This window comes from Papaver somniferum, chromosome 9, assembly GCF_003573695.1.
Source record: "Papaver somniferum cultivar HN1 chromosome 9, ASM357369v1, whole genome shotgun sequence".
Lineage (NCBI taxonomy): Eukaryota > Viridiplantae > Streptophyta > Magnoliopsida > Ranunculales > Papaveraceae > Papaver > Papaver somniferum.
The window spans coordinates 15,223,566-15,237,073 of record NC_039366.1 but is presented as its reverse complement, the minus strand read 5'-3'; the positions used below and the strand labels follow the sequence as shown (position 1 = coordinate 15,237,073).

At 35.5% G+C, this 13,508-nt stretch overlaps 4 protein-coding genes and 2 non-coding genes across 6 annotated transcripts; 3 read left to right on the top strand and 3 right to left on the bottom strand.

Annotated features, from left to right (window-relative positions):
- Positions 1 to 298: 298 nt before the first annotated feature.
- Positions 299 to 2,045, bottom strand: LOC113309311. Its single transcript, XM_026557737.1, has 5 exons — positions 1,921 to 2,045; positions 1,589 to 1,750; positions 1,182 to 1,496; positions 735 to 801; positions 299 to 640 (listed from the first exon to the last, which is right to left on the bottom strand). The coding sequence occupies exons 3-5, from the start codon at positions 1,358 to 1,360 to the stop codon at positions 437 to 439; spliced, it is 450 nt and encodes a 149-aa protein (XP_026413522.1). The 5' UTR covers positions 1,361 to 1,496; positions 1,589 to 1,750; positions 1,921 to 2,045; the 3' UTR covers positions 299 to 436.
- Positions 2,046 to 3,513: 1,468 nt separating this feature from the next.
- Positions 3,514 to 3,586, top strand: TRNAA-UGC. Its single transcript has one exon. It is a non-coding gene; the product is annotated as a tRNA-Ala (tRNA).
- On the top strand, positions 3,529 to 6,885 carry LOC113311448 (zinc finger MYM-type protein 5-like). The gene is made up of 4 exons (XM_026560285.1): positions 3,529 to 3,558; positions 4,216 to 4,224; positions 4,856 to 4,886; positions 5,990 to 6,885. Exons 1-4 carry the CDS (start codon positions 3,529 to 3,531, stop codon positions 6,883 to 6,885), a joined length of 966 nt encoding a protein of 321 aa, XP_026416070.1.
- Positions 3,863 to 3,937, bottom strand: TRNAK-CUU. The gene has a single exon. It is a non-coding gene; the product is annotated as a tRNA-Lys (tRNA).
- Positions 6,886 to 6,926: 41 nt separating the features above from the next.
- Positions 6,927 to 8,564, top strand: LOC113311446 (zinc finger MYM-type protein 1-like). The gene has a single exon (XM_026560284.1). The coding sequence runs from the start codon at positions 6,927 to 6,929 to the stop codon at positions 8,562 to 8,564; it is 1,638 nt and encodes a 545-aa protein (XP_026416069.1).
- A 163-nt stretch (positions 8,565 to 8,727) lies between these two features.
- LOC113311445 lies at positions 8,728 to 9,063 on the bottom strand. The gene has a single exon (XM_026560283.1). It carries the CDS (start codon positions 9,061 to 9,063, stop codon positions 8,728 to 8,730), a length of 336 nt encoding a protein of 111 aa, XP_026416068.1.
- Between the last annotated feature and the right edge of the window lie 4,445 nt (positions 9,064 to 13,508).

The window sequence follows — 13,508 nt, the reverse complement described above, 5'->3', positions numbered from 1 at the left end:
ATTCATGGGGGTAGGTTTAAACTGAACATCATCAACAGCAATCAGTAGTAAATGCACAAGAGTTATCGAAGTTCAAAAAAGTTAGATTCTTCAAGATTTTGTATTCAACATTCTAACCTATTGATCATGAGTACATACCAGGTTCTTTCAACCTTTACAAAATAAGTTATGAACCTTCTTCACAGACCCTAAACATGGGTAAGATTTCTCTGTACCCTAAAGATGGGTGTAATTCATCTTTACAAAAGGGGGGACTTCCAAAATTACTTTGTACATAAATCAGTCACGTCCCTCGAAACAGAAAACTAATCTCTTAATTCACAACTATGTTCTAGTGAATTTGACCTAGGCGATAGTCAAACCTTTCAAAGTTTACCCTAACTATTCCTCTACACAAAAACAACTCTTTGAAGTACAATTCTTACTAGGAATTCATTCACTTGTGTTCGGAGGCCGCTTTTAGCTTCTTTCTACTCCTTGTGCTGTACTGAAGTAATACCTTTTCCATCTCTGAAGCTACACTTTCGTGAACACATTGTAGACGTTTGGCAGAGTTTTTAAATATCTCCACTAATTGCTTCGCCATTGTGAATTCATCTGTTCCCCTCCTCACAGCTCTTAGCTCAGGACCTCGTACAACCTATAAGTGGGTCAGAAAGATAGTTGGGCTAAATAGTATTGACGCAATAATAGCATAAGCATAAATCAAAGATAAAGAATTCTATAAATCTTACCTCATCCCCCGCCCATAAATTCCCAAAGGCTCCCTCCCTTGGTTCGGCATCAGAAGTTACCCATGGCCTGTCAAGAATAAGCGTATGCTAAATATGTAATGAGAATATTTTTGTTCTTTTCAAAATATGTCACTTTTCCATTGAGTTTTGCCTGCTATACTTCACGAAGTAACGGGTAGGGACGAATCCTATGCAACTAATATAATCAAAACGCAAAGTGAACTAGTATATATAACTTTTGCCATGGCCAACGTAATGAGCACACTAATCAAAATATACTGCACAATCTGGTCCTAAATGCACATATCATAGATCAAAGAATCAATAGTGATAACAATGCAATAAAACGGACTAAATACATATATAAACAATCATGAATAATCAGACCAAGCTCTTACTTCCTAAATTACGGCTAAACATCTGTAAATGTGAAGAAATCATATTTACCTTCCTCTGGAGGAGACAATTAAATGATCAGGATTATGCAGATAGCTCAATAACTCATTAATCTTCTCTTTCGTGTCTGCAACAATGATTCCCCTTGTACTTGGATCAGATGACAAGCTTGGGAAAACAAATGCTCGGCAATTGATACAGGCATAGTTAAATAAGAAGGTCATAATCATCAGAGGTTCTAAATCTTTTTCCAGATTCTCGATCAATATGTGATAGGGACCGTCTACTTTGTTAAGAACCTCAGGATGACATCCCTCCTAAGCCTGTATCCTTCCCAGCAACTTCTGTATCCATTACACTGATTCCCTGTTTCAAACAAAACATACATAAGCAAATCAAAAGTGTCCATAGAAGAGCAATGTAATATACTGATGAACACCACAAGCTTCATATCTTACCTGAAACATCTTTTCTACCATAGTAGGTTCTTTGCTGTTTGTATGAACCCCGCAGCTTCGCCCATAAGATTTTTCCGGAGTAGAATCAGACTTTGCAACGGATGATTTAACAGGAAAACTGCAGCCTATTAATCTTCGTCTCTGATCTCAAGAGAGCACCTCCTGGAATCATACAGTAAATGAAAGAAAATTGTTATGATTATCCAGCTATGAAAGTACGAAAATACTTTACCCAATAACTTTATTAAATTATAAGAATCAGTAAACAAAACCTTCAACAAAAGAGCAATTAATGTAATAGACAGATGAACACCCCATGTTTCATATTTTACCTGAAATTTTACTGAAGTAGCTTCTTTGCTGTTTCTAAGAACCCTGCAGCTTTGTCTAATAGAGTTTTCCGAAGTAGAATCAGACTTTGCGATGGATGATATAAAAGACAAACTGCGGCTTCGTCTCTGAACCTGAGAGAGCCCCTGCTGAAAACATACGGGAAACAAGAGATAATCGTAGTGATTATCCAGCTAGGGAAGTGCGAAAATACTTCACCTCACACAATAATTTCATTTAGTTCTAAGAATTAGTAAACAAATTTCACACCCATTAATATTTTCATTGGGTACTATGATAAGACCATGTTAAAATAAAATAGTCCAAACAATGCACTCATATGTCTTTCACAATCGGCACTACTAGCAAATTCAAAATACGGCAAATTTACCTTTACCTTTTTGGCTGGCAATTGAATATCATTTGAATCCAAATCAAGCTGTGTGTTCGTGACATCTTCACGAAACATACCAGAGCTTGATCAAATAATGGTGATCCTGGTTGAAGCTTACACATACTTTCAATTCCCATGTGTTCAGTACCATTTGCATTTGGACCTTCTAGCCAACCAACCACAAATGCACAACAACAACTCTCTTCTCCTCCTTTTTGTGTGTGAGGCTCACGGTCTATCTGTTAATAACAACCATTTAATATCAAGTCAACAAAATCAAATAGCAAACGACAAAATCAAATAACATTTAATAAAATCGACATATAGCATTTCCTAGGTACAATGTAGAAAATGTTTTCTATGTCATCACAAACCAGGAGACAACCACCAAAACCTTAAACCCTGAATTTAAACACATTCTAGGAGATAAAAGGATTTGCAGTAAAAGAACCTACATAAATATGAGCCAATATCAACTCCTCTCATAAAAAGAACTGGAAAAATGATACAAGGACTCTAAATAGGACCAGAATACGTACAACAACATACCCTAACCGTGGTCCGTGAACTGCGGGACCTAATTGCCCCACACATCTACATACTTATAATCTCAGCCCAGAGTTCCACTACCCGTTTGAGGTGCTTAACAAATGCACTAGCTCCCTTTTATGCTACACGAGTCGTTTATCCACCTACTCGACAAATTAATGAACTTGGTTCCTTTTATACCATCTTACTCAGTTACTCATCCAAATTGTACTCAGAACTAGACACTTAATACAAAGATTCTGCAAAGGCTTTCCAACAATTTTTGAGTTATCTAAAGAAGTTATAAGACCAACACAATACCTCAAGCTGATTCTAGCTAAACCAGTTCAAACCCAAGGTGCCAAGCATGATCATCCATGGCATAACAAGAAACCCAAATGACATTGCATAAAAAGAAGTAAAAATCAAATGAACGAGCTTCCTTCTATGCTATGTCACTCATTTACTCACCTACATTGTATCCAAAACTAGACAACCCATACATATATATTATCAAGATTTTAAATGACTAAAAAGGTATAACTTCACAATAAAAATCGCTAGATTTGGAATAATGTCGTTGTGTTAAACCGGAAGGCCGCGTAGTACGTGTTTGGGTTTCGATGCAAATCTTGTTAGTAGATATCAGTCACTTTGCTGCCTTCATCACAAAGGGGATGTAGCTCACATGGTAGAGCGCTCGCTTTGCATGCGAGAGGTACGGGGTTCGATACCCTGCATCTCCATAGTTTTTTTTCTCCTTCTTTCTTGGCATTCGATATTTTAAGAAGCTTTAAAATTTTAATACAACTTAGTTCTGTTTTTAATGCAGTCGCATTCAAATCTAAACATTACCTTTAATCATAACTGAAGAATTCATGATGAATTTAACAGCAATTCTATTAAATCACTAACCAAATTAAGTAAAAGAGAATAGCTAGAAATATTGAGAAAAACAGTTGGGCTTGCAAAAGAATAAACGAATTTTGAGAAAAAATTAGTTTATTTTTGGAAAAAGAAATCCCTAGAAACAAGGGATTGAACCTGTGACCTTGTGGTTAAGGGCCAAACACTCTAACCAGCTGAGCTATTCTAGCTTTGTTGGCGATCCTTTCCTTTACCGAATGTTCTAATCTTAAATTCATTCATCTTTTTCTAACAAACACCTGCCTGTAATCAAGGGTTTGTAGCATATTTTCAATCCCTTTTAACAGAAAAAGACCATGATTATTTTTTAGATTTCGTCATCTTTTTTAAGTTTGTTTGTTGTAACAAAAACTCTTGGTTCATCTTCACCAGGATCTTCATTCTTTACTTTTATTCAATTTCAGCAAGTATCATTTGGACTTTTATTTTGTTTGACAATGTATTGTAGGGTACTTTGGTATGTATGAACTTTGAAAAATTTAATCTACTCTTCTATCCATTTCTGGGATTTTTCACTATTACATGTCTATTTATGGTCTTCAAGAAGAAAATGCTAAGATTATTGCTCTATTACATTTCCATTTCTATTTTTCCCTATTACATTTCTATCCATAAGATTATTGCTCTGGGTTCGCCGTTGCTTGCCACAATAAGCCAAACCTTGTACCAAAATAGAAATATTGCGCATTAGATTTCATAAATGTGACGGGAAAGTAATATGAATTCTGAGTAAAACGAAAAGTTAAAGTGACAACAAGTTAGAATGAATGTGGTTTTTCAGAAAAGTGTTAACAGAAGAAGAAACCCTGAATTTGAAAACAAGATGCCTTCATTAAAATCCAACAAATGCACTAGCACTGGTTCTGAGCAAAGCAGGAGCATCTTTCCTCCATTTTCCTTTCTAAACTTCTCCATTAGATAGATACAGCAGTTTTTCTCAATCTTCAGATGCATAGATTAACAGAAGGTGTGTTCTTCTTCATCTATTTTCTCAGAGATTATTAACTTCTTCTTCATCTTCTCCATCTCTGTCTTCTTCTATTTTCCATTTAAACATAACTAAAATTAAATTTCTTTCTGATTTACAGAATAACTTGGGTTTATCTAAGCAAAATGGCTGTAAGTACTACTACAACTTGTGTTATTTCTTTTAATAATAGATTTTGGAGCTGTTGATTAAGTGTGAGAAGATGTGATTTTTGATTTTTTTCTTTTTTTTTACTTCTTTACGGGAGAGACAAGGCAGGGCCGGGCCCATAGGGGAATCAGGGAAAGGCCCAGTTTAGGGCAGCAAGGCCCAGGGGCAGCAAAAGCTAGTTTGACACTGGGGCTATTCATAAAAAAAGAAAATAATTAGGGACTTATTGAAGAAACAATATAAATTTTTCGGGCAGACGTTTCAATTAGCATAATTATTTGGGGACTCATAACTCTTGCTTAAACTTTAAACTCGTCAAATTGTTTTGGAGTTTTTAACAGGCGAGTACTTTTCCCTTTTCCCTTTTCTTTTGAAGCCTAAAAGTAAAACGATAGGAGAAAGGCGAATCTATGTCTTCTTACTTTATATGAGTCTTAATCATTGATATTGAATCATATGACCTCAATAATATGATTTCATTTCATGTCCCCTTTTTCTATTTCTAAATATTTCACTTAGTAGTTAGGGTTTATATTTTGGTTAGAAGATGCTGGGTCTTTTTGATCAATCTAATTATGTTCGCATAATTAATTCAATAATTGTTTAGGGCTTAGCCTATTAAGTGTGTTCAATTCGTTGATTTTTTTTTTATTTTTTTTATTAGAATTTAGGGTCTTAAGGTTTTGGGGTTTTTGGTATAATTGTAATTTAATTTGATGATTGATTAACTTTGGGTTGTTCGAATTAGAGTCTGCACCATGATTAGGCTAGATTCTTTTAAGTATTTTAACATATTTTGGGGTGTTCAATTTACTGAACATTTGGATTAGGCTAAGAAACTATGCCTTTGTTTGTTGTTGTCAGTTGTGAGAAGATATTTTTACATTTTCAGAAAGTGTTAAAGCAATTAGAATTTCCCTTTTTCTAGGATTGATTTAATATTTTTACTGTCAATTTACATTTTTTCTCATGGTTGTTGCACCGTATTCAGTATCCATCACCTGTTGTTGTATTCAAATTGAAAGAACAACCAAGTTGTATTATTTCATTTATAAGAAAATTTGTTGGTTCTTGTGTATTGCAGGTATGCCTCCTCTCAAACGAAAGCAATTATCAGGATGTCAAAATAGAAAAAGGTCTAAGAAGATAGAAGAGTTCAAAAAATCTCTTGCTGGATCTCTTGAAAAATATGTTGTTAAAACAAGTGCAGCCGCGGTGGTGGATAATGTGAATGTTGTAATTACAGATACAGTGGAAAATGTTAACCATACACTTGCCGAAAATGTTGCCGAAAATGTGGATACCGTGGGCCTGGCAGATGGGGGAGATGTACACGAAGCAAATGAGAATCATAATAATGTGAATATTAATGAACAGGTAAATGACATGGATGGTCATAATACAACTGAGTTTAACATGGAAGAACCCAATCAAGATATGTTTGATCCAAAAAATTGCGGTAAAATTGATCAAAAAATGATTGATTTCTTAATTGAGAACGGTCCAAGAAGGGTTGAAGATTATGTCTTTCCTTATGATAAATTTCGTAAACGTTTTTCTAGAAAGCATTATACCCGTAAAATGACAAACTGGGAGAGGCAAGACAGGATATGGCTTGTATATTCAACTTCTTTAAACAAAGTATTTTGCTTCTGCTGCAAGTTGTTCAAAAGAGATGATTCAATACAATTTGCTGACATTGGATTTGATGATTGGAATAATCTTAGTGGAAGACTTAAGAAACATGAAACTTGTTCTGAACATGAAGAGTGTATGAGAAAGTGGATTCATCTAGAATTAAGACTGAAAAAGAATGAAACCATTGACAAACAGGTGGAAGAACAAATCAACAAAGAGAAACAACGTTTTATAGAAATAATGGATAGTGTAATGGATGTTGTGATGTATCTTGCAAAAAATTGTTTAGCATTTCGTGGCGAGAGTGATAAGATCTTCACAAGAAAAATGGTAATTTTCTGAGTTTGATGGAGGTGATTGTGAAACATGACCCGGTGTTAAATATGCATCTACAACGTATTGTTAAGAAGGAAACTCATTATCATTATCTTAGTCATAAGATTCAAAATGAGCTGATATCCATGGTTGCTGATAAAATTAAGAGTTCGATTGTCAAGAAGATTCACAGAGCTAAGTATTATTCTATTATTCTTTATTGTACTCCAGATATAACTCATCAGGACCAAATGTCTATTGTGGTAAGATGTGTTGACGTTTCCCAGATTCCAGCAAAAGTTGAAGAATTTTTTCTTGGATTTTTAAAATTGGATGATTCAATAGGTGAGGGTCTTTTCTCCGAACTTGAAGATGCATTGGAAAAACTCAATCTTAACATTGATGATATAAGAGGGCAAGACTATGATAATGGTTCAAACATGAAAGGAAAAGAAAAAGGTGTCCAAAACAGGTTACTCGAGATTAATCCTAGGGGTTTTTACACACCATGTGGTTGTCATAGTTTTAATCGCATGCTTTACGATATGGTTAAATCTTATGAGAAGGCAGATTCTTTTTTTGGGACCATACAATGTATCTATAAACTGTTTGCTGCTTCTACAAAGCGATGGCAGGATTTTAAGAAGAAGGTGGGACCTAAAGGTCTAACTCTCAAACCATTATCTGACACTAGGTGGGAATGTCGTGTGGAAAGTGTTAAAGCAATAAAATTCCAAGCACCGAAAATACGAAAAGCTTTGAATCAGTTGATAAAGACATCCAAAAATAATGAAGAAAAGTCTATTGCTCAAGGTATACTCAAGAATCACATGAAGAATTTTGAATTTTTTCTTGGCATGGTTATTTGGTATGATCTTTTATCGGTCGTCAACTCTGTTAGCAAAGCACTACAAGGAAAAGATATGCATATGGGAGATGCTATCAAACATATAGAAATGCTTGTTTCGTATTTCAAAAATTACAGAGACAACGGCTTCCAAGATGCACTAGTTGAAGCTAAAAGAATTGCTGTTGACATGGAAATTAGTCCTAAATTTCAGGAACCACGTGTTAGAAAGCGGAAGAAGCATTTCGATGAGGATTCTAACAAGGAGACAATTCAATCGTCAGGTGAGGAATCTTTTAGAAAAAAATATTTTCTATACATAGTGGATTGCGCTCTGCGTTCATTTAAAAATAGATTTCAGCAATTTAAGGAGTTCGAGAACATATATGGTTTCTTATTCGATTTGGAGAAATTAAAATCCATGAGTGATGATAGTTTGTTGGCATCATGTACTAAACTTGAAGATTTTCTAAGTTGTGGTACACTTTCTGACATTGACGGGAGAGACCTCTACACTGAGTTAAAGATCATGAAAAGGACGCTGCCGGACGATGTAAAGAAACCAATTGAGGTATTACATTATTTGCAAAACTTGGAAGCTTGTTATCCCAATGCTTGGGTTTCTTATAGAATTTTGCTTACCGTCCCTGTTACCGTGGCTAGCGCAGAAAGAAGTTTCTCCAAACTGAAACTAATTAAATCTTATCTTCGGTCCTCAATGTTGCAAGAAAGATTGAATGGGTTGGCTATGATAGCTATTGAAATAGCCATAGCTGAAAAAATGGATTATAAGTCTATCATTAGAGTGTTTGCGTCTAAGAAAACGCGAAGAGTGAAAGCATTTCAACGAGCTTTGTAAGATTTATGTTTAAAATCTATTTAACAATCTAATATTATTAGATTTGTGTGAGAAATTTTTTTTTGGGGCATAAATTTTTTTTTGGTTCAGGGCAAAAAAATTTCAGGAACAGCTCTGAAAAAAAACAAAAACCTCGAACCCTTACAATGTATCGGTAAATGAGTCAACTCACCGATTCAATTACGCCATTGTAGAACTTATGTTCTTCATCACCTTGTACAATTAGAGCACAGACATCCGACCCGCGTCTCAAATCATAACAATCTTCATCCTGTAGCAGAACACAAGCTGGACGAAATCTGTTCACAAAATCATCTAATTCCTTGACAGTCTTGAACTCATCGACACTAAAACCCTCATCTTTATCTTCATCGAAATTTGCAAATTTAACAGTAAGAATGGTGTTTCTCTTGCTTAGAACCAGTTTAACAACAGAGTACCAAGCATCGTCGTGAGTGGAACGGAAATCCAAGAGTGGGTTTTGGTTGGGTCTTCCCATTTTTTTCTGTAATCTCTAGAAAACAGAGTGGAGAGCAGAAATGGGGGTTTGTGTCTAAAAATGGTTATTTTATTGGAGTGGAAATGATTAATCTCGGAAACATTAGGATCATGTTGTTTGTCCGTGAACAAATCAAGAATGATTTTTTAAGGACCATGTCTTTTTTTTTTTGAGGGGATCATGGTTTTATTAAGCCACTTTACCTATAGTTATATGGGGTATCCTAAAGTGTTGAGATGACTAACCTATCCTTAACCTAATTTAATTTAAAATCAACCTAATAACCACCTATATATAACCACTACCACCGCCCATCGCCGCCGATTACCACCACCACCACCTTCGATTATCACCACCACCAACCACTGATTATCACCACCGCCCACCACCGCCGATTACCACCACCACCACCACCGATTATCACCACCACCACCTCCTCCCACCACCCACCACCGCTGATTACCACCACCACCACTTCCGATTATAACCACCACCAACCACCGATTACCACCACCACCTCCGATTACCAACACCACCAACCACCACCACCTCTATATATATAGCTTAATTTAAAACATTAACAAAGCTGTTTTCACAAACCCATTACTTGTCATTCGTTTTTGGTTGAATAAATGAGAAGTAATCATCCAAATGAGTTGAAAATGGAAGTCGCAGAGAGGTTTCATGGAGGTTTTTTTTTTCAAAGAAAAGTTCGGTTACATCGCAAAAAAACAAGTCTCAGCCGAACTTTTAGTTCGGTTACGTCGCAAAACGTTCGGTTTCGTCGCAAAAAGTTCGGTTATCACGAATTAAGTTTTTCTTAACCGAACTCAGAGTTCGGTTGATTCACAAAAAATACTTTTAACCGAACTCCTTGTATTAGAACAACACAAGTCCATAAGTTCGGTTCCTTCGAAAATAAGGATATCACCGAACTTTAAGTTTGGTTGGTAGAGCAATTTGATATGTAACCGAACACACAAGATGTACCTAAATAAATTGTTAAGTTCAAAATTCGGTTACCTAGCATTTTATACTAGGTAACCGAATATAGCACTGTAACTTTGGTTTTTTTTTTTATCGGTGAGTTCAGTTAGATATGCTTTTGGATAAAAGTTTGCGAACCAACCGAACTTCTAGACCCTAAAGTTCGGTTACATTGCGGGCAAACCGAACATTACACTGTACGACCAAAACCTCCATTAACGAGCGAGTTCGGTAACCTGCGTGTTTGGAAAACGTAACCAAACTACAGTTTCAGGTGTGATCGGTTACATGTTCTTGACATATGCTAACTGAACTGGCCCAAATCTACGTAGCAAATTTCATTTTTTTGAAAGTTTGGAGCAATTAAACCAACATTATCTAAGTTTGAAGCATACCTGATAACCCAAATGCTCTTCCTCCGATGGTGGTTGGTAAAATCCATCGTTTTCATCTTGAGATTGAGTTTGGGGAAGAATACAATCACCATCTAAGAAATAACTCATATCCGGATCATTGTGAGGATTAACAAATACTCTAGAAGAGGAAGGAGATGAAGATTCAGATGTGCTATCATCAATTGAATCATCACTTGAATACTCAAGATTAGTGAACTCAAAAAAAAAAAAAATTATTTTCCATGTTTTTCTTCTTCATCTTCTCTACCTTTACTCTCTCAATAATTCTACATCTTTAGGTTAATCATTTCACTAATCATTATCCAAAATCAATCAGAAGGGTAGTTTAGGTATTAATATAAATATCCAGATAAGGGGTGACCTAGATTTACTTCTAAATGTCTTACTAAAAATAGAACCATGGTCCCCAAAAAATCGTTCTAAATCAATGACTTTGTCCATGACAAACACGTCTGACCATTTGGGCCTCCAAAGTTGAAGCCAGTTGTACACAATTACAACTTAAAGCCCGGTCATTAAAGTAATTGCACACAAAAAAAATAAAAATAAAATCTGAACAACTCCTGGTAATTAATGCACAATGACTCGTCCAAATACTGGTGCACAAAGTTATAATCGAAAGAAGAATAAGTCTAAATTTACTTCGAAATTTCCACCGAAAATTCCACGCATAGACACAAGTGGCGGGTCGCATTTCTGCCCTATATATCCCGATGCTAAGCACGCTGTATATCATCCGTTCGATGCCTTCTCGGTGGAAAATGAAGTGAAAACTTTGGTGGTTGTAGACTCGTTGTTGAAGGAAATGCTTCTAATGTAACTCGGGTGATTGTGGGATATTAGGTGAAGTATCAAATCGTTGGTATTGAGAATCAAGCAGTGGCGGAGCCAGGGTTTAAAAATGGGGACGACTAAAAAATGTTTTTATATAAATGTAGGTATTAGGGTGGACTAAATATAAATTATAAGGGGGCTAATTACAAAATATAAAAAAAATATGTGAGTTTTTAAATGATTTTAGTGATTTTAGGGTGGAGCCAGGGTTAGTCAACTCTTGGCCGCGCCCCTGAAATCAAGGATCTAGAAGTCTGCTTTGAAGGAATTCTCTTTTTTTCCTTTTCAGTACCAAAAAAATGTAAACTCTATAACTCACTCTTTATGCCAATTTGCTGCGCATGGCCATGTGAAGGATGGTGGAATGCAGATTCCCATTACTTATAGTTCTTCAAGGCTCAACTTAAATGAGGTAATCCAAATAAATTTCTTCAGAGGAGCATTCTTAGCCTCTTTTAAAAAAAAAACAAAAAAAAAAACTCATGGATCCATAATAAGTGTGACTCACATAATTGATATTTAGTTGTCTAATCGTATAGAACTCGAACTATAAATTTACTATCAGTTGCAACTTGAAAGGGAGTTTTTTTTTTCTTTTACAAAAAATACCAGTGTAAGATATATCGTCGATTTGAAACAGAAAATTCAGGAAACCTAGTTTTCATCATATCGAATCATAATTTTAGAAGTGAATTCTACAGAGCGGAAATTACGCATTTCATATGGGAATGAATTACCACCGAAAAGAAAATTAGACATGGGAGAAAACTATAAGATGTATAACGTAATAATGAAACGGGTCTCCGAGCAGTAGAGAAAGATGTTGGCCTTCACGACAAAAGATTATCGTGTTCTATGAATACTTATAGCATTTTAATGACTTACTTTAATGAATCGACTAGGTTATGGAGTAATATATTTCGTATTAGCATGCTTTTTTGTGTTAAGAGAGAAAAAAAGAAAGATAAGTGGTCCCTGATAAGTGCCAAATATTGCATAATTCTTTATCATTTTATTGGCACTTATCTCATTTTGTATGCTTTAATTTCCCATTTTATGCCGAATCTTCTATTTTATTGTTTTCAAATATAATTATTTTTATTAATTTAATTTTTTGTTTTTAGGTAGTAAATAAAGCATGAATGCTTAGAGAAGCAAAATGAGTGGGACTAGTGGGAAACGGCAGAAAGGAACAGGGTTCCGCTAGAAGAGTGTAACAAAAATATCACACAAGAAGCTGTTACAATTCGTATGTGATCTTGCTTGCAATCCGTTTCCACAGCTACACCTAGAAGTGGATTAGAGGAAGAATTGGGCTTGACAAGTCAAGACAAGGCCTTAACCCGTTTTCACATATGGTACATCAAAATTGGATGTAATGCATAACATACCCTAGCATCGCCTCTTTTCTCCCCTGATCTCTATTCACGACAGCGACGGAAAGAGGATCCAAATTCTAGGTGGGCTAATTCAAGCACTATAGGCTAAACATAAAATTTCTAAGGGGCTATTCATTTCTTATCCAAAAAATATACATGAAAACATGGTTTTTTTGGTGAGTTTTAGAGATTTGGGGGTGGCTGGAGCACCCCTAAGCGACCCCCAGTACCGTCCCTGATTCACGACCAGAAAACCTTGTTCATTTCTCACCATTACCTTTGCTGACAACAGAACCACCTTCATTTCATCCTTTCCCACCTCTGTGTACTCTTTCTCATACCATCTCTCTGTGAACCCATACCCCTATATACCACATCCACCAAACATATGCAAATCTACCTTTTCTCTTTCCCATTTCACAATACTATTTGCTTTCTTTGTTGTTTGTATTTTGTTGAGGTACTTTTGAAGCTACAACCAGGTTTACTGTTTTTGACAAGAGAATCGGGTATGGGAGGTCAATCTCTGAATCATGTTGAGACAATTCAAGGAGTTCATCGCAACAAGGGAAGAAAAGAAATCTGAAATCGTTGGAGTGAAGTATTAGTCTTTGGAATGATAGATGGATTCCTGATTTAGAATTCCCTTTAAGTTACTATGGTCTCAACACAAATCCCTTGTTAACACTTGTATCATACTTGATTGACCCTGATACCTTTAAGTGGAACCAACTCACAATCTCTATTACTTTCTCTCATGTTATTTCCTAGAAAATTTTAAACATTAATTTGTTTAGCTATCTGGAAGATGGTTTAGAAAAAGATAAAA